The sequence below is a fragment of the Oncorhynchus tshawytscha genome, linkage group LG06 (genome assembly GCF_018296145.1).
Source record: "Oncorhynchus tshawytscha isolate Ot180627B linkage group LG06, Otsh_v2.0, whole genome shotgun sequence".
NCBI classification, from domain to species: Eukaryota; Metazoa; Chordata; class Actinopteri; order Salmoniformes; family Salmonidae; genus Oncorhynchus; species Oncorhynchus tshawytscha.
In genome coordinates this window covers 12,949,171-12,976,679 of record NC_056434.1, presented here as the reverse complement: position 1 = coordinate 12,976,679, position 27,509 = coordinate 12,949,171, and the positions used below count along the sequence as shown (strand labels likewise).

The window sequence follows — 27,509 nt, the reverse complement described above, 5'->3', positions numbered from 1 at the left end:
ACAAATCCAACTTTATTTTCAAGAATCTTATTTCTTCTTAACTATTTGCTTAAGGAGAAGCATTAGAAATAACGCAAAAACATTTCCAATAACCGTTTTGAGGAAGAGAAAATTTGCTTAACTTTCTTCATAAGTGTATAGTAAAGGAAAAACATGGCAGTTAAGAAATGTATTCTTAAGACAAATTTGTGAATCTGGGGACTGTTTGTAGGCTAAATATGCATTTTCGACATAAAAGCTGACAGTATCTCATTTTTATCCACATAAAATATGCGTTGAAATACTATCAGAAAGATTTTGGATAATTTTCACACCTTTGCATTTCCTTAAAACTTTTGAAATTCCCCTGGTCCCTAAATGGCCTCTTTCTGTGAGAGAAGCAGAAATGAAATATAAAACGTTACTGATGTCAACTAGATTGGTGATGATGCATTGATCATTCTATAAATGTATGCCATTATTGTGGTGATCAAGGCTTTATTTAATATTCTGGACAAGCATCAAGTAATGACAGAAGACAAACTGCGTCTATCTAATTATAGACTAAGAAGTTGACTAAGAAATAGCCTACCAAATGTCAGAAATTATAAGCAGAAAAATATCTAAATGAGGCTTAAAAGCTATTTTTTCCCCTGCACAGCCTATCGTTCCCCCATCCCTGAGTAACGTGTGCAGGTAGCCTACATGTTGCCTGGCTACCCAAACTCCTTGCTACGGCCAAACGCTATTCCACACCCATGGACGTTAGTTTCTTCTCCACAATGAGTCTGGATCCGTGTACCCCCCCAACGATTTCTAGAACGCAAACACATTCTAACTGTTCTGATTGGACCCAGAAACTGATGGGTTGGGCCAGAGCCAGAACTTTGATACTCTAGTTGATTAGAGATTATCCAATCTCTGATGACTTTGTTTTGTACAACACCCCTCATTTTGAAGTCGCCACAAAAAGTATGTAGCGAACTAAAGTATCTAGTGAACATAATGCAGCGGAATAATTCAGTTTGAGTCGTCAGGCAAGCCTTTTGGAGTAATTGTTTGACAATCGGATAAAAACATCATGACTTGTTGTGTTTATGCTACATTAAAAGGTAGGCTAATACATTTTCAAAGTTAAACAACATATCTTCACTATTAGGGGTGGCAGGGTAGCCTAGTGGTTAGAGTGTTGGACTAGTAACTGAAAGGTCCAAGCTCAAATCCCCGAGCTGACAAGGTACAAATCTGTCGTTCTGCCCCTGAACAGGCAGTTAACCCACTGTTCCTAGGCCGTCATTGAAAATAAGAATTTGTTCTTAACTGACTTGCCTAGTAAAATAAAGGTTAAAACATTTAAAAAAAAAAAAATTAGGCCCATAAAGACCCTATTAAATGAATAGGGATTTTATATGTAATTCTATTATTATGCCCATATAAAAAGAGAAGTGCTTGAACATATAGGATATATGTTTACCCAGTGATAATAACTTAGCAATTTCGTTGCTAGATTTAGCAACTTTTCAGACTACCCTGGCAACTTTTTTTTTCAAACAGCACCTAGCAACAAATTTAGCTACTTTAAAAAATGTATTTGGAACTTTTAGCAACTTCTGAAAAGTGACTCAAACGCTAAAATGCACGCATTTTCCCTCTAAATGACACAAAAGCGATTTTCTCTGTCACACACTCAGTCACAACACGTGCCTGGCTGCAAAAGTGCATTGTGAGTGATGTCAGCAGCAGGCGCTCAGCTCGTGCACAGGCAGCAGCAGGCCAGCAGCAATTTCAGCAAATTGCAAATCATTGTTGGCTGACTGCAGCAGCAGTAGTACGGGTTCGATGAGCCAAACCCAATGATTGTAGTTGGTCACTAATGTTTGATCTTGAACTGAACTTACAACATCAATCAATGTCTCAATCAAAATTGTACAGCCAGAAGTACAGAAAAGAGTGGGAGTCTGTACCTGAACAAATGTCAAATCATATTTTTTTGCCGAGCTGGCCAGTCAATTTGAGTAACGTTATTGTGTATTCTACGTAATGACGCAGTTTTACGTCATTACAAATCAACCTGCCTCTAGCAACTTACCCTGAAAATGAGTTGGCAACACTGCGTCTACCTCTGAGGATAGTAGACAGGCTGGTAGTACATGAAGAGAAAAGCCTTGGTGATCACAATCTGTTGTGCATAAACACACAATGTTATCATAACAGTGGCTTTTCTCTGTGTAAAACGTATATGACTGTCTGGTATTAGAATAGGCATAGGTTTGACTTCCTGTCATGTCTTATGTAGCTCTTATGAAGGCTTTATGAATGTATACATAAGAGGCTACAGTAAAGTGTTACAGGTACATGACTGGTTTGACGTCCTGTGTCCTGTGCAGTGTCGGACCCCAGCGCCAAGTCTGATGACGCGGCCTATGACATCATCACGCAGGAGGAAGTGAACGGGACCTACGACAGCGACTCACTGTCCCAAACAACAGGCGGTTCACTGGAGGGAGAACAGGACGCACGGCCACTGGGGGCGCTAGACATGTGAGTGCAACCAGATGTGGACAGATACCTAGCCAAATAAAACACGCCCGCGCGCACACACACAAATGTGTACGTACACATACACACACACACACACACACACACACACACAAATGTGTATGTACACATACACACACAAACACAGCATTCACAGTCCAAGTGTCCAGTCATGACAAACTCTCTCTCAAACAGTCATGTCAAAGTCATGACAAATGACTCTCTCAAATCTCTGAAAGACAAAAAGTTCAGTGTGACCTTCACACATTCTGCTGCCTTCCATTTATGAACACCTGCTGCTGAAATGATTGTAAATGGAAGGCATGAGCAGACCAAGGAGAACCCCAGGTGTAAACAATGGGAGAGAACATGACTGTGAGTTTATGCATCCAGAGGTGCGATTTAAGACATCCACATTTATAAGTGTGATTTCTTATTTCATCGTCTCCCGTTTTGGAGAATATTCTAATCTCAGATATTGCTTCGGCTTGATTGGACCCTTGTCTGTGAGGGGTGTCGTAATCAGAAAACACACCATGAACAAAGTGAGCGATGTCACCCAAGATCATTCCAAAAAATAGATTTGTGACTCACCGTAGCCATCAATAAGTCACTCCCTTTACAGGTTTCTCAGTCATCTGAGAAACCTTCGAAATAAAGAGCTTTACTTGTCACACTTTCACTTTGTATCCTTCTGGTGATCTAGTCGATCCCCCTACGGACCCAAGTCTAGCTGTACTGGGCCAGGTTACACTGGACCCAAGCCCTAGCTGTACTGGGCCAGGTTACACTGGACCCAAGCCTAGCTGTACTGGGCCAGGTTACACTGGACCCAAGCCTAGCTGTACTGGGCCAGGTTACACTGGAGCCAAGCCTAGATGTACTGGGCCAGGTTACACTGGACCCAAGCCCTAGCTGTACTGGGCCAGGTTACACTGGACCCAAGCCTAGCTGTACTGGGCCAGGTTACACTGGAGCCAAGCCTAGATGTACTGGGCCAGGTTACACTGGAGCCAAGCTGAACCAAGCCTAGCTGTACTGGGCCAGGTTACACTGGACCCAAGCCCTAGCTGTACTGGGCCAGGTTACACTGGACCCAAGCCTAGCTGTACTGGGCCAGGTTAGACTGGAGCCAAGTCTAGATGTACTGGGCCAGGTTACACTGGAGCCAAGCTGAACCAAGCCTAGCTGTACTGGGCCAGGTTACACTGGAGCCAAGCCTAGCTGTACTGGGCCATGTTACACTGGAGTCAAGCCTAGCTGTACTGGGCCATGTTACACTGGAGTCAAGCCTAGCTGTACTGAGCCAGGTTACACTGGAGCCAAGCCTTAGATGTACTGGGCCAGGTTACACTGGAGCAAAGCTGAGCCAAGCCTAGCTGTACTGACCCAGGTTACACATGAGCCAAGCCTAGCTGTACTGTACTGGATTTTTTTTTTCATTTTGTCTGTCATAGTTGAAGTGTACCTATGATGAAAATTACAGGCCTCTCTCATCTTTTTAAGTGGAAGAACTTGCACAATTGGTGGCTGACTAAATACTTTTTTGCCCCACTGTATGTGGTTATGAGGAGCTTTGTTGTAAATCAACACCGTCTTCTGTAATATGACCCACGACCTGCAGAGGCACAGGAGCAGTGTCCCCAGACGACCCGGAAGAGAATGTACCCACTGTGCAGGACACAGAGATCACCCTTCTCAAGTCTGGAGAAGTCACGTGAGTCTAGAACCTTGCGCGCACAGACACAATTGCACACACACAATCACACACACATGTATGTTGGAAATAAAAGCACTACCGTTACAGCTTCCTCTGCCAGTACTTCCTTTTTCCACAATACCTACCCTGATCACGAAACCAAATCCTGGCCAAGACTGCCAGTGTATTGTGTGTGAAAACTCAAGTTGTAATCTCAGTCAAATCAATGCCTACTCTTCCTCTGCTATCTGGTTGTGTTTGCAGGCTGGTTGTCCCTCTCAGCATCGAAGACATCTCTCAGTTTGGCGATGGCTCCCGAGAGCTCTTTGTCAAGTCCAGTTGCTACAGCGTGATCAACATCGCCGTGGTCGATTGTGGGCCTACCGTGAGTTGGGTGTTCTCCTCGGAGCCCAAGAGCATCTCTTTCAGCGTGGTGTACCGTGAGACCACCGACGTCCCGGTGGAACAGTCCAAGGTAGGACTGCTATGGACCAGCTCCGCTCATAGACCAGTGGTCAGTCACTAACCCTGGACCTAAAGAGCTATTGGAGGTACAAGCAGGATTTTGTGCAGTCATCAAGACTAAGATGAGTTGAATCAGGGGCAGTATATATCAAGTGTCTCATAGTAGGAGTGCTGATCTAGGATCACCCGCCCCTGTCCATGTAAGCTTGTTCATTATGATCTAAAAGGCAAAACTGATCCTAAATCAGCATTCCTACTGGGAGACGCTTGATACATACTGTGTTAGTGCTCGGCCTGTTGCTCGTGATTAGGAGGACTGTTGCTGCAGATGATCCCAGTAGCAAATCATAACCCTCGTTGAGTCTAAATAGTGTAGGATGATGTTGTAACTAGATGCTGATCTTTGGTCAGTTTTGCCTTTCCCAAACTAATGTTTAAATTCTGGATTGGGAACGGAAAGATTATTCTAAATCTGTACCTAGGGGAAGCTTCACCCGAGAGCAGTGTAAATGAGAGAGGAGCTCCCCCTGCTGAGAACAGAACTCTTTATTGACCTTTCACCTAAAGTAGAGCAAGCAGCCTGGTGCAGCTCAGGTAGTCCATTGCACTCCAGGGAATTAACTATGGACTAGAGGTCGACCGATTAATAGGCAGGGCTGATTTCAAGTTTTCATAACAATTGGTAATCAACATTTTTGGGCGCCGATTATGACCGATTACATTGCATTCTATGAGGAAACTGCGTGGCAGGCTGACCACCTGTTATGCGAGTACAGCAAGGAGCCAAGGTAAGTTGCTAGCTAGCATTAAACTTATCTTATAAAAAACAATCAATCTTCACATAATCACTAGTTAACTACACATTGTTGATGATATTACTAGTTTATCTAGCTGGTCCTGTGTTGCATATAATCAATGCGGTGCCTGTTAATTTATCATCGAAACACAGCCTACTTTGCCAAACGGGGGATGATTTAATAAAAGCTCATTCGCGAAAAAAGCACAATCGTTGCACGAATGTACCTAACCATAAGCATCAATGCCTTTTTAAAAATCATTACAAAGAAGTCATTTTTTAAAAATCTGCATATTTAGTTAAAATAAATTCATGTTAGCAGGCAATATTAACTAGGGAAATTGGGTTACTTCTCTTGCGTTCATTGCACGCAGAGTCAGGGTATATGCAACAATTTGGGCCGCCTGGCTCGTTGTGAACTAATTTGCCAGAATTTTACGTAATTATGGCATAATATTGAAGGTTGTGCAATGTAACAGAAATATTTAGACTTAGAGTTGCCACCCGTTCGCTGAAATACGGAACGGTTCTGTATTTCACTGAAAGAATAAACGTTTTTCGAAATGATAGTTTCCAGATTTGACCATATTAATGACCAAAGGCTTGTATTTCTGTGTTTATTATATTATAATTAAGTCTATGATTTGATATTTGATAGAGCAATCTGACTGAGCGGGGGTAGGCGGCAGCAGGCTCATAAGCATTCATTCAAACTTTACTGCGTTTGCCGTTAGCTCTTAGCAATGCTTGATTCACACGCGGTTTATAACTTCAATCCTATCAACTCCGGAGCTAATGCTGGCAATACTAAAGTGCCTATTAGAACATCCAAGGTATATGAAATACAAATGGTATAGAGAGAAATAGTCGACGTGTCGTATTTCCAATAACTACAACCTAAAACTTCTTAACTGGGAATATTGAACCTCCAGCTTTCATATGTTCTCATGTTCTGAGCAAGGAACTTAAAACGTTAGCTTTTTTACATGGCACATATTGCACTTTTACTTTCTTCTCCAACACTGTGTTTTTCCATTATGTAAACCAAATTGAGCATGTTTCATTATTTATTTGAGACTAAATAGATTTTATTTCTGTATTATACTGTATTAAGTTAAAATAAGTGTTCATTGTTCCTTCAGTATTGTTGTAATTGTCATTATTACAAATATATATAAAAACCGTCCGATTAATTGGTATCGTCTTTTTTTGGTCCTCCAATAATCGGTATTGGTGTTGAAAAATCGTAATCGGTCAACCTCTACTATGGACAGGCCTAAATGTAAATGCTTCTAATGGAAACAATTATGAAAAGCAAAATGCATTACCATGGTAACAGGTGAAAGGGAACCCTTTAAAGCAAGGGTTCCTAAACCTTTTGGGACTACCACCCCATTTTGACATCTGAACATTTTCGAGACCCCACCCATTTGAAAAAAAGTATGTAATTAACAGTCAATGTAAAAAAAAATATTTGGGGCTATGACAGAAAATTGAAAAACATTCTAACAGTATTTCTGATTGTCTTCTCAACTCATGATCCATACTTTTATTGTGGGGATATGACAGTCAATCGCAAATTAGTCTGACGTAATATATCTTATCTCACCACCACTAATGAGATGGGTGTGCTTGATGCATGTCGCGTCAGAGCTTCTCAAAGTCAGGGGGCGTGGTCGATAGTGAGCACCTCATCTCTGCTGTCACATCCAACCTGGATCGGTATTGGGTTTTAATGCAGACGAGAGCACTGATAAGAGCTGGCGAAGGGTAGCCTACCATGAGTTTTATGGTGCTTTCAAGACAGCTGGGAACTCTGAAAAATAAGAGGTCAAAACATGACATCAGTGAACTTTATTATTATTATTATTTATTTTTTTATACCCCCAATTTTGTGGTATCCAATTGGTAGTTACAGTCTTGTCCCATCGCTGCAACTCCCGTACGGACTAGGGAGAGGTGAAGGTCGAGAGCCATGTGTCCTTCGAAACACGACCCCGCCAAGCCACTCTGCTTCTTGACACAATTGGACACCTTCGCAATTCTTGTCGTAGGTAACACGTACACCTGGCAACCATGTCAGTGTGCATGCACTCGTCCCACCACAGGAGTCGCTAGAGCACGATGGGACAAGGACATCCCGGCCTGCCAGACCTGCCTCCCCTAACCCATACGACGCTGGGTCAATTGTGAGCCGGTGGAGACAGCCTAGAATTGAACATAATGCGCCAATGTAAACTCAGATTTTGATATAAATATGAACTTTTATCAAACAAAACACATGTATTGTGTAACATGAAGTCCTATGAGTGTCATCTGATGAAGATCATCAAAGGTTAGTGATTAATTTTATCTCTGTTTGTGCTTTTTGTGACTCCTATCTTTGGCTGGAAAAATGGCTGTGTTTATTGTGGCTTGGTAGTGACCTAACATAATCGTTTGTGGTGCTTTTGCTGTAAAGCACATTTGAAATCGGACACTGTGGTGGGATTAACAACAAGATTACCTTTAAAATGGTATAAGATACATGTATGTTTGAGGAATTTTAATTATGAGATTTCTGTTGTTTTGAATTTGGCGCCCTGCACTTTCACTGGCTGTTGTCATATCATCCTGTTAACGGATTTCAGCCCTAAGAAGTTTTTAACTAACTTACGGTTAAAAAAAGGGTGTTCTTTAGTCTTTCAGTTTTTATTGTTATTCTTATGTTTGTTTTATCCTCTTATGTTTGTTGTATAATAAATAAATATTTTCTTATTGTCATTGTTTTTTATTTATGTTTTTTTTGCTGTAACGCTCATTATGTTGCATTATGTTTGATTTGATAGAAGGGTTCAAACTCAAGCAGGGAGTTACATTCTGTTTTTCAGGAACCCAGGCTAGTGGCTGGTGGCTAGTGGCTACAATATGGCAGCAACTACAAAGATGATCCTATATCATCACAGAAAACACTGATTGTTTTTGCTCCAATGCAATGTGTTACGGACTGCGTTCTGCTTGTGGAACTGCAATATATGTTACAACTGACAATAAATATTTGTGGGAATGTTCGTTTAAAACGTCACAAGGTTTTTATTTCAGCTGTTTAGAAGTAGAGAGAGAGGCTACATCATCATGGTTGAGAAGAGGTTGAGTAAAGACTGAAACTTAAATGGACGGGGAGTGTGAGCAGTAGCTACATTGTGTGTGTAAAATAACACGAGCAGAACGTGGTCCGGATTCTTAGCTTTGAGAAAGAGGTTTCCATAGGGACAGGAGAGGGCGGGGGCTAAAACTCTCAATAAAATAACTTTTGGTTTTGAATGGTCACCTAAAAGAAGGGCTCCCCCACTTCCCAATTCAATTAACGTATCAGATTACAACAAGACTGAAGATTGGGGCCTCTTTTTGAACATGAACTTTAATATCTCAAATATAAACGGCTCCACATCGACAATATTATCACTGAGTGTTATAAGCTAGGAATCCATTGACTTATTCTCGTGTTCTCGTCTCAGGTGCTGATTCCTCTGACTCGCTGTAACTCTCACAAAGAGACCATCCAAGGCCAGCTGAAAGTCAGGAACCCTGGTCTCTACACTCTCATCTTTGACAACTCCTTCTCAAGGTATGATACGCCACACACCTTTATTATTAGAATGACCCTTTTAGTCAGTCGACACTCTTTACCTCTCCGTGTGCTTGTGTAGAGCAGAACGTTATCCCTTCTCAGCGAACGGTAGGCAAAACAGTCACGTTCTTAACTGTAACCACACTGAAACCCACCTTCTCATGGCAGTGTGCTTCTGTAGAACATCTATCGCTAGCATCAAGTCAGTCTCCAGTTCCCATGTGCCCTTGTGGTGAAGGATGACAGCTTTCTGAAGCACTGCAGTACTATGAAGTTGCTTATGAGGGTTTCATTTTTGTTGCAAAATGTTATATTGTTCTATTTCTTCGCTACAACCCTGACAGGTTCATCTCAAAGAAAGTCCTCTACCACTTGACAATCGAGAAGACGATTATATACGATGGGAGTGATTTCTAAGCCTGGATAATGGATACTTACGCAGGGTGAAGGTTATAGTTTTTTGGATACCCCACCAAGTACACTATTTTATGTTTGGTTTTTGTTGGATCCCTATATTTTTAACACTAATGTTTTTATGTTTTGAGTGTGTTGGTCATGTTTTAGTTAGAGCACAAACACCCTACAGACATGGTGGTTTTGACCTAATGGACTCTTCCCATAGAGTATGTGGTGAAACAAACGTACAGATGTAGGGTCTTCATTTGATTACCCTCTTGCAGGAGAACTTTCATGAAATGTAAAACCTGTTGTGTATTTGAGGCTTAAAGAGGCTTCTAAAGTTTATTTCCACTTTTACATTTCAGACTTGATTTTCCCTTACAAAAATCTATCAAACCCTAAAAAAAATGCCCATGAATTATAATCCACATAATAATTAACATTTTCTGTTGCTGCAGGATTATTTTCCTGCTGTAGCAAACTGGGTCCAAATTTAGATCCTACATCTGTAGGAAAACCAGGAATTCAAAACTTAACCACAGGTGAAGAGTTAAAAGGGTAGCCTTATGAGTTCACGACATGGTCTTGTTAAACAGAGATAGAGAGGTTATTGCGTACACATTTATACAATGTTATTAGCTATGATTGTTTTCTATCATGGACTAACACAGTGTCCACAAGTAAGATGACACTTATTGAGCAACTGCTCGCATTGTAATCACACAATACAGAGGACAATACTGGACAAAATAGCATCTTTTTCATGCTACAAAAACATGAATAATGTTAATAAAACAAGTACAGCTAGACTACATTGTGTTTAGGAGGAGTTAGTTACTTTGTGTCTTCCTCAAATGCTGCCAGGCTGAAGGGAAGATAATTGTGTGGGGGGGAAATGGCCACTAAGTAATACAAGAGATTGAAAGCTTTGCTACCAATTTCTTGTGTCTGTGGGAGCTTTTGAAGCCTTCTGTTTAAACGACTTGAACTCAGACTCATGGGTTATACACTATAAAGGAACTCTCTTCGACCGTTAATAGGCTTTCCTCAAGTTTTTCCATAGTTCCAAGATTTGAAATGAAAGACTGCAATATTTATTCTAATGTAAAAAGCACGTGGGGAACATTTATATCCCAAAAGGATAGTTTTTAAGAAATCAATTTTCAAATGGTTTTGATGCAAAAGAATGTTTAAGGATTTCATTAAGATAACTACAACATAATAATTTGGTTGTATTGCTTCAAGGTTATATTATACAGCACACTATCAACTAACATGATCTATTACTGTGTGTGACCTATAAGCTCAATGTCACTTACTGACAAAGCAAGTGCCAACTTTTGCCTATAGGAGATAAGTTCCCCTTCAACATAGTTTTGAATTATGTTTTAATTACAAAAGACACATGTAAAACTGCACTTTAAAGATAAAAAATTACGATTTTCCAAGTGTGGATTTACACGTGTTTTGCATAGCCAGTTCTTGCTATAGTCCGCATCTTTGAGAATACACTGCTGTGCCCAGGGCTTATACTCTTTTGTGTTTAGGCTATCCTCCCTGAGCACCTCAAGGCATAGTGTAGTGTACCATGGCAAGCTTATGTTTGTGTAAGGTCTCTTTGGATAAGATCTGGATTGAGCATAACAGCAGGCCTATAGATTATATACCATCATAGGAATATGATTTCGTTATGTTTCGTTATAAGGGATTTTAGAATTTTTTTATAGCCATACATTTTAGATACGTGTATAAATAGGACCTCTGTTTTTTTTGTTCTTGTAAGGATCCTAAGTGTTGATATGTTCCTTTGTATGTATTATAGTATCTGAAAGCAATAAGGAATGACATCTCAGTCATACCATCAGTCAAGGAGGCGACCAATGTTCTTCACTAAGCCAGCTCTGGGGTGAATTTTCCTTTAGTACAGAGCTAGGATGAGCTTCCCCTCCACCAGTCATAACCTTAACCCTTAGTGAGGAACATTTCAACACTGACCCAAGATCAGATTCTAGGGGCAACTTCACCCTACCTACACCAATGGGGCTCAGTAGCTACATCGAATGCTGCTTTTACAGAGAACTGTTTTCCATTTTTATTGGGAGCTTTTCTTTTGTATTTTATAAGTGGTCTACATGTGTGCAATTTGTATACAAAGCCTCATATTTTCTCTACAGTTTTGCACTTTTGGATGGAATTTAGCAATAATAATGATTTACAATGTCACAAGGAATAGTATTTTGATAGTATTTTCTGGTGTTTGTAAAAGAGATTGTGCAGGGAAAGATATCCTATCTTTTTTTAAATTAACAAACTGAGGGCTTTCAAGTCTGCCACCAGCATCATGTGACTTCAGTGAAATCCACATGACCCTGTTCTTGATCTATGCATTCACTATGATGTAAAAACATGTACAGTTCAACTTAAAAAATAAAGTTTGTTAATGATGTCACTCTCTTCCTCCTCCTAACTCCCCACACCTGTTCCAGGTTGGAGGTCTTTAGCCCTGTTTATATCTGGTGCTGGTATCTGGTGCTAACATGCACTGGGAATAACATGCATCTTGTCCACATTCTGATTGGGCTCACAGTTTTAGACAGAAGTATTCAATTAAGATATGCATTGTGATCAGATCTTCCTTACCACCTCCAGAGGATCTATTGTATCTTGTCCATTGACAGGTATCATTGACTTATGGCATCAATAATTGTCGTAAAAAAACAAATAAAAAAAAACATTTTATGTTAAAAGAATATCTGTTAAATAATTTTCTTACAGGCTGGCACCAGGAACTCTGGTCACAATGCAGACACAGTGGACTTATAAGAGACTCATTTCAATACCATGTCTAGACACGACAAACGTAGAACAGATAGTGATGGATCATATCACCCTTGACTTCCGCTTTTGGACATTAACAAGGCAACACTCAATCCAGGCAAAGCGCTTTTTGGGGTTCCAGGCGGGGGGGGGGTGTATTTGATTAATTGTTCAGCAGTTTTATGGCTTGGGAGTAGAAGCTATTAAGGAGCCGTTTGGAACTAGACTTGACGCTCCGGTACCCCTACCTACATGGAATCATAGACTATCGTATCCACGCAGCTTGGGGGCAGCCGTGACAACAAGATGAGGCGAAAATGTGCATTGATGTGTGCGCCGGAGCTACCAGGCCATTAGTGAATTAAGTGCGCATTGTGCTTTAATGTTAATGTATGTATTGACTTCTAAGATTAAAATAAAGAGGAAAAACAACTGTGTACATTACAGTCTACAGGTGATCTGTCCAAAGTGGAAATTACCCTAATTACACCCCACACATGCTTACAGAAATGTCCAATGATGCACAAGAAAGGACTGGAATACAATCGGACACTGGGTTTAACGCACATAAAGCGCAGTAAACTCACAATAAAAGTTTACATGGGTAGTGTTAGTTGTGATAATCAAATTTCAAACAGATTCTAGCTTCAGTAATGTGACTTTGTAGTGTAGACGGCCGGTGGCACGCGCAGGCTCCAACGCAGCGGAGAGATGGTTTTAGATGCATCTCTCCCTGTGGTGGGGAGATAGGTTTTCCGCTACCTTCTTCAGCGCATGTCATTGGAGACTTAATTAAATAGACGGCAGTTCAGTGAGAGTGGACGGTTTGCTGAGTTGATCTGACGCATTCAAACAGCATCGAACACTCAAGATGCGTGTCCTTCTCTATTGGATTATTTTCGTGACGTCTTTGGCTCCATCTGTAAGTATTTGAAGTGCTTTCTTCCACAATATGACTTACTGTACACAGATGTTGAGGACCGTATTGTGCATGCATTGGACTCTAAAAGTGTAAACAACTGCCGAAGCATTGACAATTAGGGTACACACATGTATACAGAATAGGTTATCGCCTACATGTTTTGGATAACTTAAAATGTCACGTGTATGATGAAGAAATACGCTGTGTACAAAACATTAAGAACACCTGCTCCTTCAATGATATAAACTGACCAGGTGAATCTAGGTGAATGCTATGATCCCTGATTGATGTCCATTGTTAAACCCACTTCAATGAGTGTAGATGAAGGGGAGGAGACAGGTTAAAGAAGGATTTTTTAAGCCTTGAGACAATTGAGACATGGATTGTGTATGTGTGCCATTCAGAGGGTGAATGGGCAGGACAATATTGAAGTGCCTTTGAACAGGTTATGGTAGTAGGTGCCAGGCTCACAGCTTTGTGTCAAGAACTGCAACACTGCTGGGTTTTTCATGCTCAACTATTTCCAGTGTGTATCAAGGATGGTCCACCACACTCAGTGTACACATTCATGCATCCCTTTCTTTTCTTTTTTGAAATATCAAACTTTGATGTAGCTGTGTATAAAAAATATATATATTATTTTTATATATATATTTACCCCCCTTTCCTACCCAATTTTGTGGTTATGAACTTGTCTCACCGCTGCAACTCTCCAACGAGCTCGGGAGAGGTGAAGGTCGAGTCATGCAGCCTCTGAAACGTGATCCGCCAAACCGCACCTCTTAAAACCCACTCGCTTAACCCGGAAACCAGCTGCACCAATGTGTCTAAGGAAACACTGTTCAACTGATGACCGAAGTCAGCCTGAGGCAACTGGCCCACCACAAGGAGTCACTAGAGCGTGATGAGTCCATTATAATACATTTGAAAGACTGCAAGGAGATAGCTATATCAAATTTTAAGTGTGTGTGTCTGTACATGTGTTTTGCGTGCGTTTGCGTGTTTGTGTGAGTGTGGAGGGGTCTTTCATTGGTATAATTAAATCCATGGCACGAAAGCCCCATAATGAATGAGTTTGTGCTGACACTGATTGTCTTCTAATAAGCCCTGCTCCTCCCCTCCATAGGGAAATTATAATTAAAGTTATTCTTCAAGGTTAATGTTAATCACATGGGACTACATGGTATCTGCAGAGTAATGATGTGATTTATTAATGAATGTTGTTTGTGCCACAAGGCAGTCACCCTATATCCACATTTTGAAGTGTAGCCAGGCTATTAAATTAACTGTATTTCAATCATGAAATTAAAAGTAGACTGTGTGTTCCCATATAAAAGTCGGATTTGTGTTAGCCTGGTGGTCCCAGATCTGTTTGTGCTGTCTGTTTGCAGACTCCTATGGCTGATGTGTGGCAATGACAATGACCATATAGCCTAGTAGTTGACAAGACAACACAATTAGATCTTGGACCACCAGGCTAGGTTTGTACTGAATTGTTGTTGGAATATACTGGTCATATATGACCGTGTTGGCTTTCCTCTTCCTCCACATGGGTGGGCCTATGGTAGCCCCGGGGCCAGTCTGTTTGTGCTATCATGCCATCTCCTTGTCATGCCAATGACAATATCGTGTTCAGCTTCTCAATGACAGCTATGTCGTTTGCAAGAGCACAAACAGATGGGACCAGGCTAGGCATACGGTGCTCTGATTTAACTAGAGCCAAGGGTGATGTTGTCTCCGTCAAAATGAAATGTCATCAGTGAAAATGAAATGTCATCAGTGAAAATGAAATGGTGTTCTTGGCCCATTCACTTTTGCAGAGACACCTAATAACCTATCTCTGGTCCACAACATTAGTGTGAATTTCTCCATGCTCATTAACAACCTTGATTAGGAGCTCACACTAACGACATGGACCAGAGCTAAAAATAGCCAAGCAAATACTCTATGTTCAGCTTGGAGGGTTATGACTGATTCCACTAGCCATTAGAGTCTGGTTACCAATGAACATACTTTATCTCCAAAGGTTTATGTATGTGACAACTGCCAAATGAAAACCACCAGCTGTGTGTTTTACCAGCTGTTTTGTATTCCTGTCCCAAGCTAACAGTATGACAGTGTGTGTGTCCAGGATAATAATGGACAGAGTGATTACCTAACTAAGCTTGGTGGTGACAACAACATAGTGATTACCTAACTAAGCTTGGTGGTGACAACAACATAGTGATTACCTAACTAAGCATGGTGGTGACAACAACAGTGTGATTACCAAACTAAGCTTGGTGGTGACAACAACAGAGTGATTACCAAACTAAGCTTGGTGGTGACAACAGAGTGATTACCTAACTAAGCTTGGTGGTGACAACAGAGTGATTACCTAACTAAGCTTGGTGGTGACAACAACAGTGTGATTACCTAACTAAGCTTGGTGGTGACAACAGTGTGATTACCTAACTAAGCTTGGTGGTGACAACAACAGTGTGATTACCTAACTAAGCTTGGTGGTGACAACAGTGTGATTACCTAACTAAGCTTGGTGGTGACAACAACAGAGTGATTACCTAACTAAGCTTGGTGGTGACAACAGTTTGATTACCTAACTAAGCTTGGTGGTGACAACAACAGAGTGATTACCTAACTAAGCTTGGTGGTGACAACAGTTTGATTACCAAACTAAGCTTGGTGGTGACAACAACATTATGATGACCAAACTAAGCTTGGTGGTGACAACAACAGAGTGATTACCAAACTAAGCTTGGTGTGACAACAACATTATGATTACCAAACTAAGCTTGGTGGTGACAACAACATTATGATTACCAAACTAAGCTTGGTGGTGACAACAACAGTGTGTTTACCAAGCTAAGCTTGGTGGTGACAACAACATTATGATTACCAAACTAAGCTTGGTGGTGACAACAACATTGTGATTACCAAGCTTGGTGGTGACAACAACAGTGTGATTACCAAACTAAGCTTGGTGGTGACAACAACATCATGATTACCAAACTAAGCTTGGTGGTGACAACAACATTATGATTACCAAACTAAGCTTGGTGGTGACAACAACATTATGATTACCAAACTAAGCTTGGTGGTGACAACAACATTATGATTACCAAACTAAGCTTGGTGGTGACAACAACATTATGATTACCAAACTAAGCTTGGTGGTGACAACAACAGTGTGATTACCAAACTAAGCTTGGTGGTGACAACAACATTATGATTACCAAACTAAGCTTGGTGGTGACAACAACAGTGTGATTACCAAGCTAAGCTTGGTGGTGACAACAACAGTGTGATTACCAAACTAAGCTTGGTGGTGACAACAACATTATGATTACCAAACTAAGCTTGGTGGTGACAACAACATTATGATTACCAAACTAAGCTTGGTGACAACAACAGTGTGATTACCAAACTAAGCTTGGTGGTGACAACAGAGTGATTACCAAACTAAGCTTGGTGGTGACAACAACATTATGATTACCAAACTAAGCTTGGTGGTGACAACAACAGAGTGATTACCAAACTAAGCTTGGTGTGACAACAACATTATGATTACCAAACTAAGCTTGGTGGTGACAACAACATTATGATTACCAAACTAAGCTTGGTGGTGACAACAACAGAGTGATTACCAAACTAAGCTTGGTGTGACAACAACATTATGATTACCAAACTAAGCTTGGTGGTGACAACAACAGTGTGATTACCAAACTAAGCTTGGTGGTGACAACAACATTATGATTACCAAACTAAGCTTGGTGGTGACAACAACATTGTGATTACCAAACTTGGTGGTGACAACAACAGTGTGATTACCAAACTAAGCTTGGTGGTGACAACAACATTATGATTACCAAACTAAGCTTGGTGGTGAGACCAACATTATGATTACCAAACTAAGCTTGGTGGTGACAACAACAGTGTGATTACCAAACTAAGCTTGGTGGTGACAACAACATTATGATTACCAAACTAAGCTTGGTGGTGACAACAACAGTGTGATTACCAAACTAAGCTTGGTGGTGACAACAGAGTGATTACCAAACTAAGCTTGGTTGTGACAACAACAGAGTGAGTACCAAACTAAGCTTGGTGGTGACAACAACAGAGTGATTACCAAACTAAACTTGGTGGTGACAACAACAGTGTGATTACCAAACTAAGCTTGGTGGTGACAACAACAGAGTGAGTACCAAACTAAGCTTGGTGGTGACAACAACAGTGTGATTACCAAACTAAGCTTGGTGGTGACAACAACAGTGTGATTACCAAACTAAGCTTGGTGGTGACAACAGTGTGATTACCAAACTAAGCTTGGTGGTGACAACAGTGTGATTACCAAGCCAAGCTTGGTGGTGACAACAACAGTGTGATTACCAAGCTAAGCTTGGTGGTGACAACAACAGTGTGATTACCAAACTAAGCTTGGTGGTGACAACAACAGAGTGATTACCAAACTAAGCTTGGTGGTGACAACAACAGAGTGAGTACCAAACTAAGCTTGGTGGTGACAACAACAGAGTGATTACCAAACTAAACTTGGTGGTGACAACAACAGTGTGATTACCAAACTAAGCTTGGTGGTGACAACAACAGAGTGAGTACCAAACTAAGCTTGGTGGTGACAACAACAGTGTGATTACCAAACTAAGCTTGGTGGTGACAACAACAGTGTGATTACCAAACTAAGCTTGGTGGTGACAACAGTGTGATTACCAAACTAAGCTTGGTGGTGACAACAGTGTGATTACCAAGCCAAGCTTGGTGGTGACAACAACATTGTGATTACCAAACTAAACTTGGTGGTGACAACAACAGAGTGATTACCAAACTAAGCTTGGTGGTGACAACAGCAGAGTGATTACCAAACTAAGCTTGGTGATGACAACAACAGAGTGATTATCAAACTAAGCTTGGTGGTGACAACAACAGAGTGATTACCAAACTAAGCTTGGTGGTGACAACAACAGAGTGATTACCAAACTAAGCTTGGTGGTGAGATGTGGTGAGATGTGACTGCTCGTCTCTTACCTCATTCCATTCCGATGACCCAAGACCTCTAACTGCAGCAACACTGATAATAATAACAATAACAACAACAACAATAATAATTATAATATGGGTCTCTCTGTTTATCTGTTCACCCTCTCCCGTTCTCTCTCTCTCTCTGTCACACATTAATTAATGTACTGGAGACTATACATCCCTCTCTCTCTCTTTCCTACTTTCGTTCTTTCGTTCTCTTACTTTCTCCCCCCTCTCTCACTCTACAATCGCAGATTTGGCGAGAGTGGAACGTTTGATTTACCATCTGCAGTTATATGTCAAGAGAGCTCTCTTATTTGTCCATCTCCATGGCTACGTTCCAAATGGTGCTACAGTACCTCTCTGCCCCATGGAAACATCTGTAGAATTGCAGGAACACACACACGCACACATCTGTCTATCTTACCCTCTCCCCAACAATTGTATCTATACTGTGTATACTCTGCTCGAGTTTAGTGCTTTAGAGAACCCACTTTCTCCTCAATGGAGGTGCAGGCTGTACATAGGGATCCCTACTGTAGTCTACACTGTTGCACAGCCAGAGGTAGTAGCCTAGTATGGAATAAACATATTGCATTGAAGTGTGTGTGCTTCCTCTCTAAGCATAATAACTAAAATCCTCTCTCTCTCTCTCTCTCTCTCTCTATATATATATATATATATATATATATATTTTTTCCAATGTTTCCCACAGTTGTGTCAAGTTGGCTGGATGTTCTTTGGGTGGTGGACCATTCTTGATACACACAAGAAAACTGTTGAGTGTGGGGGGAAAAAGCAGCGTTGGCCTGGCCATACTACCTTACTGTTCAAAGACACGTAAATATTTAGTCTGGCCCATTCACCCTCTGAATGGCACTCATACACAATCCATGTCACAATTATCTCAATGCTTAAAAATCCTTCTTTAACCTGTCTCCTTTAACAAGTGATATCAATAAGGGATCATAGCTTTCACCTGGATTCACCTGGTCAGTCTATGTCATAGAAAGAGCAGGTGTTCTTAATGTTTTGGATACTCAGTGTATATTTCCTCTGTGGAATTGTGAAAATAATTATCATTCTCTGTTAGTGTAAGACCTGTTGGAAAAGACCACCTGAAATGTTAGCCTGTTTTGGTGGGATGGAGTTTTGGCCTGCCTGGTGACATCACCAGTAAATTAGTTAATAGACCAATAAGAAAATGAGTTCCAAACCTCTCTGCCAATAACAGCTAGTTTTCAGTTTTCCCCTACCTGCTCAGGCCACTTCCAAACAGTCCTAGCAAAATTATTTCTTAAGAAATACATTTTTGCTAAGAAGCTATTTTTGTTTCTTTTTGACCATTTTAATTTAAAACATTTACAGTAAGATACTTAATTGTTACCCAGAAATGATTTGATCTATATTTAACTAGGCAAGTCCGTTAAGAACAAATTCTTATTTACAATGACGACCTACACCGGCCAAATTGTGTGCCGCCCTATGGGACTCCCAATCACATCCAGTTGTGATACAGCCTGGAATTGAACTAGGGTGTCTATAGTAAGGCCTCTAGCGCTGAGATGCAGTGTCTTAGACCACTGCACCACTCGGGAGACCCGTATTGACATACAAACTGCTACATTGAAACTTTAACCGCTCTTTATCCCTCATCCTCTGAAACATTTCTGTAGTCAGATTGAGACAGAAAGGCACTGCAAACAAAATAACCAGGTAACTGGGTCAAGTATTACAAAAATTACTAAAAAGTGTTTTTACTGACAAAGTTGGAAGTTGAGCATTGAACTCCACCATGATATCTGACTGATTTTATTCAATTGTAGCACTTTGCTCTTCACATCAGAACATTTGGTCACATTTGGCAATGCACCCAGAGCGTTGGGCCAGTAACCAAAAAGTTGCTGGTTCCAATCCCTGAGCTGACAAGGTAAAAATCTGTTGTTCTGCCCCTGAGCAAGGCAGTTAAGCTGCTGTTCCCCCTGGGCCCCGAAGATGTCGATTAAAGCAGTCCCCTGCACCTCTCTGATTCAAAGGGGTTGGGTTAAATGCGGAAGACAGATTTCAGTTGTACAACTGACTAGGTATCCCCCTTCCCATACACCCTTAATATGGTATGACATCAGATTGTATTTTTCATGTGCTTTGTAAACAACAGGTGTAAACTAACAGTGAAATTCTTACTTAAGGGTCCTTTTCCAACAATGCAGAGTTAAAGATAAGATAAAAATATAAGATCAAATTAGAAATAGTGACACAAGGCATAAATACACAGTGAATAACTATAACGAGTAAAAAATAATGATATACAGGGAGTACCAGTACCGAGTCGATGTGCAGGGGTACGAGGTAATTGAGATAGCTATGTACATATTATAAGGATTTGTGAAGCATCTTTAAAGTGCTTATGAAGACGTTATGTATGCTACATAAAGCCTTTATAAGTTGTAATGCCTAAAGTGGGACTGAAAGTTTCTATTGGGTAGCCTTCATTTGAAGAGTGAAGAATTGACAGGAAACAGGAAAACAAAATGTAACCTTTTTCAGTGACAAGACTGACATATGGGTGTGTGTATGAGAGAGACCCCGACCAACCTGTGAGTTATCTACACTTTTCTACTCCAGGGAGATTATGTCGTCGTTGTGCCACGGCTTATCCAAAGAAATAAAGTCCTTTATCAGAATCAACGTGACCTGGTTTTTAAAAACGACAATGATCCAACTGCCAAACCAAGAGACAATAACGTCTGGTGGGAAATATTCCCATATGGAGAATTTGACAAGCGTGTTACTGACACACACATGTTGTTATTGTTGATGATATTGTTGTAATGAAGCCAATAAGAGCAACCAGTGTAAATGCTCTACACAAACAAGTTCAAAGGTCAATTACAGTCTTGCCTACTACTTACTAAAAGTATAAGCTAACTATATAATATATATATAACTATTTTTATGAATTTAAGCAAAATTCCCCAAATTAACTCCCCATGGTGAACTTCCAGAAAATTTCCGGAAATTTCCAGGAAAGTTTCCGACCCTTTGCAACCCTAGTCAAGATCGAGGGAAAGATGAACAGAGTAAAGTACAGAGAGATCCTTGATGAAAACCTGCTCCAGAGCGCTCAGGACCTTAGACTGGGGTGAAGGTTAACCTTCCAATATTACAACAACCCTAAGTACACAGCCAAGACAACACAGGAGTGGCTTCGGGACAAGTCTCTGAATGTCCTTGAGTGGCCCATCCAGAGCCCGGACTTGAACCCAATCAAACATATCTGAAGAGACCTGAAAATAGCTGTGCAGCGACGCTCCCCATCCAACCTGACAGAGCTTGAGAGGATCTGCAGAGAGGAATGGGAGAAACTTCTTAAATACAGGTGTACCAAGCTTTTAGCGTCATACCTAAGAAGAATCGAGGCTGCCAAAGATGCTTCAACAAAGTACTGAATTAAGGGTCTGAATATTTACGTAAATGTGATGTTTTCATTTTTCATTTTTAATACTATTACAAAAAAAAACAGACCTGTTTGCGCTTTGTCTTTATGGGGTATTGTGTGTAGATTGATGAGGGGAAAAAAACAGTTTAATTAATTTTAGAATAAGGCTGTAATATAACAAAATGTGGAAAAAGTCAAGGGGTCTGGATACTTTCCAAATGCAGAGTATGTCCATCCACACAACCACTCAACATATCCTAAAACTAACAATTCCACAAACATACTCTCACACACGGAAATGGAAGAAATATGCGTGTGTTGCTTCCTCCAGTCCTCCGTTCACGCAGGCACACGCGCACACGAACGCAGGCACACAAAATGTTTTCCCCGTACCTGCTTAGCCTTGTAAAGAGCACTGTATATATTATACTTCCCACCTAGAAGATAATGGTTTCATATGTCTGGTTACTTTATCTGATCATCCAGGCACCACACAATCATCTCTGCAGGTGTAACTGAGCCTCATACGCTTAATATTCAGGCTTTCCTAACTTGAAATTCATAAAACTCTTATCAACATTTGCATAAAATAACACACCAACAGTAACTCTTGAACCGTTCAAATTAGTCACCAAACCAACTTTCACATATTCAGGCTATCTTGTCCAACGCCACAAAAATACTTTTTAAAGAGCTGAAGCAAGTCACACAATTTTACTTCATGGGAAATTACCATCTAGTTTATGTGTATATCTTAGATGCTTTTATGAAATGCAATTTATTTTTAGAAGGACTGTAGGTAAAGGGACTGTAGGTAAAGGGACTGTAAGTATAGGACTGGATGTATATGACTGTACAGTAGTTATAGGCAGATATATTGATGGAAAGATAAACTATAGTAGATAGATCCATAATCGGCATCTAATGTCAAGGTACAGGTACTTAGTAATTCAGAGCAGTCTAGGCCTAAGTTAAAGGGCTCTAAGGGTTTGCCTATGTACATATTGACTTCAGGCGACTTGGCATGACAATGACCTGCGACCCTAATTGAAACGAATGTGGCATTTAGAGAAAACTCAATGAATGAATGTCTCTCGCTCGCACTTCCTCTCGCCTGTCTCAGTAACCTGCAACACAAATCTACACTGGAGTTGCTTACCAAGAAGACAGTGAATGTTCCTGAGTGGCCGAGTTTGACTTAAATCTACTTTTAAATATATGTCAAGACCTGAAAATGTTTGTCTAGCAATGATCAACAACCAATTTGACAGAAGCTTGAAGAATAAAACTAAAACAAAAAACAGGCAAATGTTTCACAATCCAGGTTTGGAAATCTGTTAGATCCGTGACATACCTAGTCGATGTGGAATAGTACGAGGGAATTGAGGTAGATGTGTACAGTTGTGGTCAGAAGTTTACATACGCTTAGGTTGGAGTCATTAAAACTCGTTTTTCAACCACTCCACAAATATCTTGTTAACAAACTATAGTTTTGGAAAGTCGGTTAGGACATCTACTTTGTGCATGACAAGTAATTTTTCCAACAATTGTTTACAGACATTATTTCACTTATCATTCACTGCATCACAATTCCAGTGGGTCAGAAGTTTACATACACTAAGTTGACTGTGCCTTTAAACAGCTTGGAAAATTCCAGAAAATGAATGAATGGCTTTAGAAGCTTCTGATAGGCTAATTGACATAATTTGAGTCAATTGGAGGTGTACCTGTGGATGTATTTCAAGGCCTACCTTCAAACTCAGTGCCCATTTGCTTGACATCATGGGAAAATCAACAGAAATCAGAAAAGACCTTGGAAAACAAATTGTAGACCTCCACAAGTCTGGTTAATCCTTGGGAGCAATTATCAAACTCCTGAAGGTACCACGTTCATCTGTACAAACAATAGTATAAACACCATGGGACCACGCAGCCGTCATACCGCTCAGGAAGGAGATGCGTTCTGTCTCCTAGAGATGAACGTACTTTGGTGCGAAAAGTACAAATCAATCCCAGAACAACAGCAAAGGACCCTGTGAAGATGGTGGAGGAAACAGGTACAAAAGTGTCTATATCCACAGTAAAACGAGTCCTATATCGACAGAACCTGAAAGGCCTCTCAGCCAGGAAGAAGCCACAGCTCCAAAACCACCATTAAAAAAGCCAGACTATGGTTTGCAACAGCACATGGGGACAAAGATCGTACTTTCTGGAGAAATGTCGTCTGGTCTGATGAAACAAAAATAGAACTGTTTGGTCATAATGACCATGGTTATGTTTGGAGGAAAAAGGGGGAGGCTTGCAAGTCGAAGAACACCATGCCAACCGTGAAGCACGGGGGTGGCAGCATCATGTTGTGGGGGTGCTTTGCTGCAGGAGGAACTGGTACACAAAATGGATGGCATCATGAGGTAGGAAAATGATGTCGATATATTGAAGCAACATCTCAAGACATCAGTCAGGAAGTTAAAGCTTTGTCGCAAATGGGTCTTCCAAATGATCAATGACCCCAAGCATACTTCCAAAGTTGTGGCAAAATGGCTTAAGGACAACAAAGTCAAGGTATTGGAGTGGCCATCACAAAGACCTGACCTCAATCCTATAGAAATTTTGTGGGCAGAACTGAAAAAGCATGTGCGAGCAAGGAGGCCTACAAACCTGATTCAGTTACACCAGCAATGCTACCAAATACTAATTGAATGTATGTAAACTTCTGTCCCACTGGGAATGTGATGAAAGAAATAAAAGCTGAAAGAAATCATTATCTCTACTATTATTCTGACATTTCACATTCTTTAAATAAAGTGGTGACCCTAACTGACCTAAGACAGGGAATTTTTACTGGGATTAAATGTCAGGAATTGTGGAAAAACTTAGTCTAAATGTAGTTGGCTAAGGTGTATGTAAACTTCTGACTTGAACTGTACATATAGGTAGGGGTAAAGTGACTAGGCAATGGGATAGATAATAAACAGTAGCAGCAGCTTATGTGATGAGTCAAAAGGGTCATTGCAGATGGTCCGGGTAGCTATTGGTCAACTATTTAACTAACCATTTAGCAGTCGTATAGCTTGGGGATTGAAGCTGTTCAGGGTTCTGCTGGTCTTGTTGGTTAATTTTCCTTTCTCTGACATTCTGGACACAGACTCCGTCAATGTCAAGTTGTTTTATGTTCTTTTTTTCCTTGGGAAAAGCCACCTTCAAATTTCAAAAATGTCATTTCATCTGGGTGCACTTAAAATGAATAATAAAATGTGCAGACATCTCAGCTAGTAGATAACATTCATTCCTTTCTTCAATAGCCATTCAGGTGGGTTTCTGGAGGGAGATGTGAGTGTTCTTCCATACACTTAAGAGAAGAATGATTGGTTTTGTTTCTATGGTTTCAACTTTTGGTTCAATATTTGCCTCACTTTCTGTTTCTCTTTCTCTCCCCGACCCATCTCTCTCGCCAGGATCTGTCCAGTCTGCACCCAGACTGCGAGTATATATTACAGCTGGAGAGAGAGGAGCGGCATTGTCTTCAATACATCGCAGAGCATGACAACAACCACAGTACACTAGGTATCCGTGTCACTATCGTCTTAGAATGAGCCATTACATTTTCTCACTCTCCAGTTTACTGCTCATCTCAATGAATAGTCTGTCATAATATGATATATAGTATGTTCACATGTAAACACGAGAGTCTGGCATTGAATAAATGGTTTATAGACAATAGTTTGTTGAAAGAGCAGATTCCAAAACAATTCTAGTGTAAAAGTAGTAAGTCTATTATAAAATGTCAAAAGAGAGCAGCTACAGTGCATAGTTGAGGTGAGCTATCCCTTTAAGGTCTATATACAGTGCATAGATGAGGTGAGCTATCCCTTTAAGGTCTATATACAGTGCATAGTTGAGGTGAGCTATCCCTTTAAGGTCTATATACAGTGCATAGTTGAGGTGAACTATCTCTTTAAGGCCTATATACAGTGCATAGTTGATATACAGTGCATAGTTGAGCTATCCCTTTAAGGTCTATATACAGTGCATAGTTGAGGTGAGCTATCCCTTTAAGGTCTATATACAGTGCATAGTTGAGGTGAGCTATCCCTTTAAGGTCTATATACAGTGCATAGTTGAGGTGAGCTATCCCTTTAAGGTCTATATACAGTGCATAGTTGAGGTGAGCTATCCCTTTAAGGTCTATATACAGTGCATAGTTGAGGTGAGCTATCCCTTTAAGGTCTATATACAGTGCATAGTTGAGGTGAACTATCTCTTTAAGGCCTATATACAGTGCATAGTTGAGGTGAGCTATCCCTTTAAGGTCTATATACAGTGCATAGTTGAGGTGAGCTATCCCTTTAAGGTCTATATACAGTGCATAGTTGAGGTGAGCTATCCCTTTAAGGTCTATATACAGTGCATAGTTGAGGTGAGCTATCCCTTTAAGGTCTATATACAGTGCATAGTTGAGGTGAGCTATCCCTTTAAGGTCTATATACAGTGCATTCATAAATTATTCAGACCCCTTCCCCTTTTTCACATTTTGTTACATTACAGCCTTATTATAAAACGGATTAAAATACTTTTTTTCCCATCATCAATCTACACACAATACCCCACAATGATAAATAGAAAAACAGGTGTTTAGACATTTTTGCAAATGTATTAAAAAAAAAAACTGAAATACATGGTTTACATAACAATTCAGACCCTTTGCTATGAGACTCGAAGTTGAGCTCAGATGCATCATGTTTCCATTGATCATCCTTGAGATATTTCTACAACTTGGAGTCCACCTGTGGTACATTCAATTGATTGGACATGATTTGGAAAGGCACACACCTGTCTATATAAGGTCCCACAATTGACGGTGCATGTCAGCGCAAAAACCAAGCCATGAGGTCGAAGTGACCAAGAACCCAATGGTCAATCTGACAGAGATTCAGAGTTCGTCTTTGGCGATGGGAGAACCTTCCAGAAGGACAATCATCTCTGCAGCACACCACCAATCAGGCCTTTATGGTAGAGTGGCCAGACAGAAGCCACTCCTCAGTAAAAGGCACATAACAGCCCGCTTGGAGTTTGCCAAAAGTCACCTAAAGGTCTCCAGACCATGAGAAACAAGATTCTCTGGTCTGATGGAATCAAGATTGAACTATTTGGCCTGAATGCCAAGCATCATGTCTGGAGGAAACCTGGCACCATCCCTATGGTTAAGCATGGTGGTGGTAGCATGGGGGATGTGGGGATGTTTTTCAGCGGCAGGGACTATGAGGCTAGTCAGGGAAAGATGAATAGAGCAAAGAGATCCTTGATGAAAACCTGCTCCAGAGCACTCAGGACCTCAGACTGGGGTGAAGGTTCACCTTCAATGAGGACAATGACACTAAGCACACAGCCAAGACAAGGCCGGAGTGGCTTCGGGACAGGTCTCTGAATGTCCTTGAGTGGCACAGCGCAGAATGCTCAATGAGGTTAAGATGAATCCTAGACTAACAGAAATCTCTGGAATATGCTAACATCTCTGTTGACGAGTCTACGATACGTAAAACACTAAACAAAAATGGTGTTCATGGGAGGACACCACAGAAGATGCCACTGCTGTCCAAAAAAACATTGCTGCACTTCTGAAGTTTGTATAAGTGCACCTGAATGTTCCACAGCGCTACTGGAAAAATATTCTCTGGACAGATTAAACTACAGTTGAGTTGTTTGGAAGGAACTCACAACACTATGTGAGGAGAAAAAAGGGCACAGCACACCAACATCAAAACCTCATCCCAACTGTAAAGTATGGTGGAGGGAGCATCAGGGTTTGGT

At 40.7% G+C, this 27,509-nt stretch overlaps 2 protein-coding genes across 4 annotated transcripts in view; both read left to right on the top strand.

The window, feature by feature from the left end:
* LOC112252057 (FYVE and coiled-coil domain-containing protein 1-like) overlaps positions 1–11,935 on the top strand; it is a 39,543-nt gene extending 27,608 nt beyond the window's left edge. For both annotated transcript variants that reach the window (XM_024422965.1, XM_024422966.2), the window contains exons 14-18: positions 2,367–2,520; positions 4,142–4,234; positions 4,481–4,691; positions 8,975–9,084; positions 9,432–11,935. In XM_024422965.1, coding sequence (XP_024278733.1) covers positions 2,367–2,520; positions 4,142–4,234; positions 4,481–4,691; positions 8,975–9,084; positions 9,432–9,504 — 641 coding nt within the window. In that variant the 3' untranslated portion in view covers positions 9,505–11,935. The remainder of the gene's footprint in view (positions 1–2,366; positions 2,521–4,141; positions 4,235–4,480; positions 4,692–8,974; positions 9,085–9,431) is intronic.
* A 110-nt stretch (positions 11,936–12,045) lies between these two features.
* LOC112246713 (growth hormone-releasing hormone receptor-like) overlaps positions 12,046–27,509 on the top strand; it is a 44,137-nt gene continuing 28,673 nt past the window's right edge. For both annotated transcript variants that reach the window (XM_042322984.1, XM_024415213.2), the window contains exons 1-2: positions 12,046–13,225; positions 25,157–25,265. In XM_042322984.1, the coding sequence (XP_042178918.1) occupies positions 13,175–13,225; positions 25,157–25,265 (160 nt within the window). In that variant the 5' untranslated portion in view covers positions 12,046–13,174. The remainder of the gene's footprint in view (positions 13,226–25,156; positions 25,266–27,509) is intronic.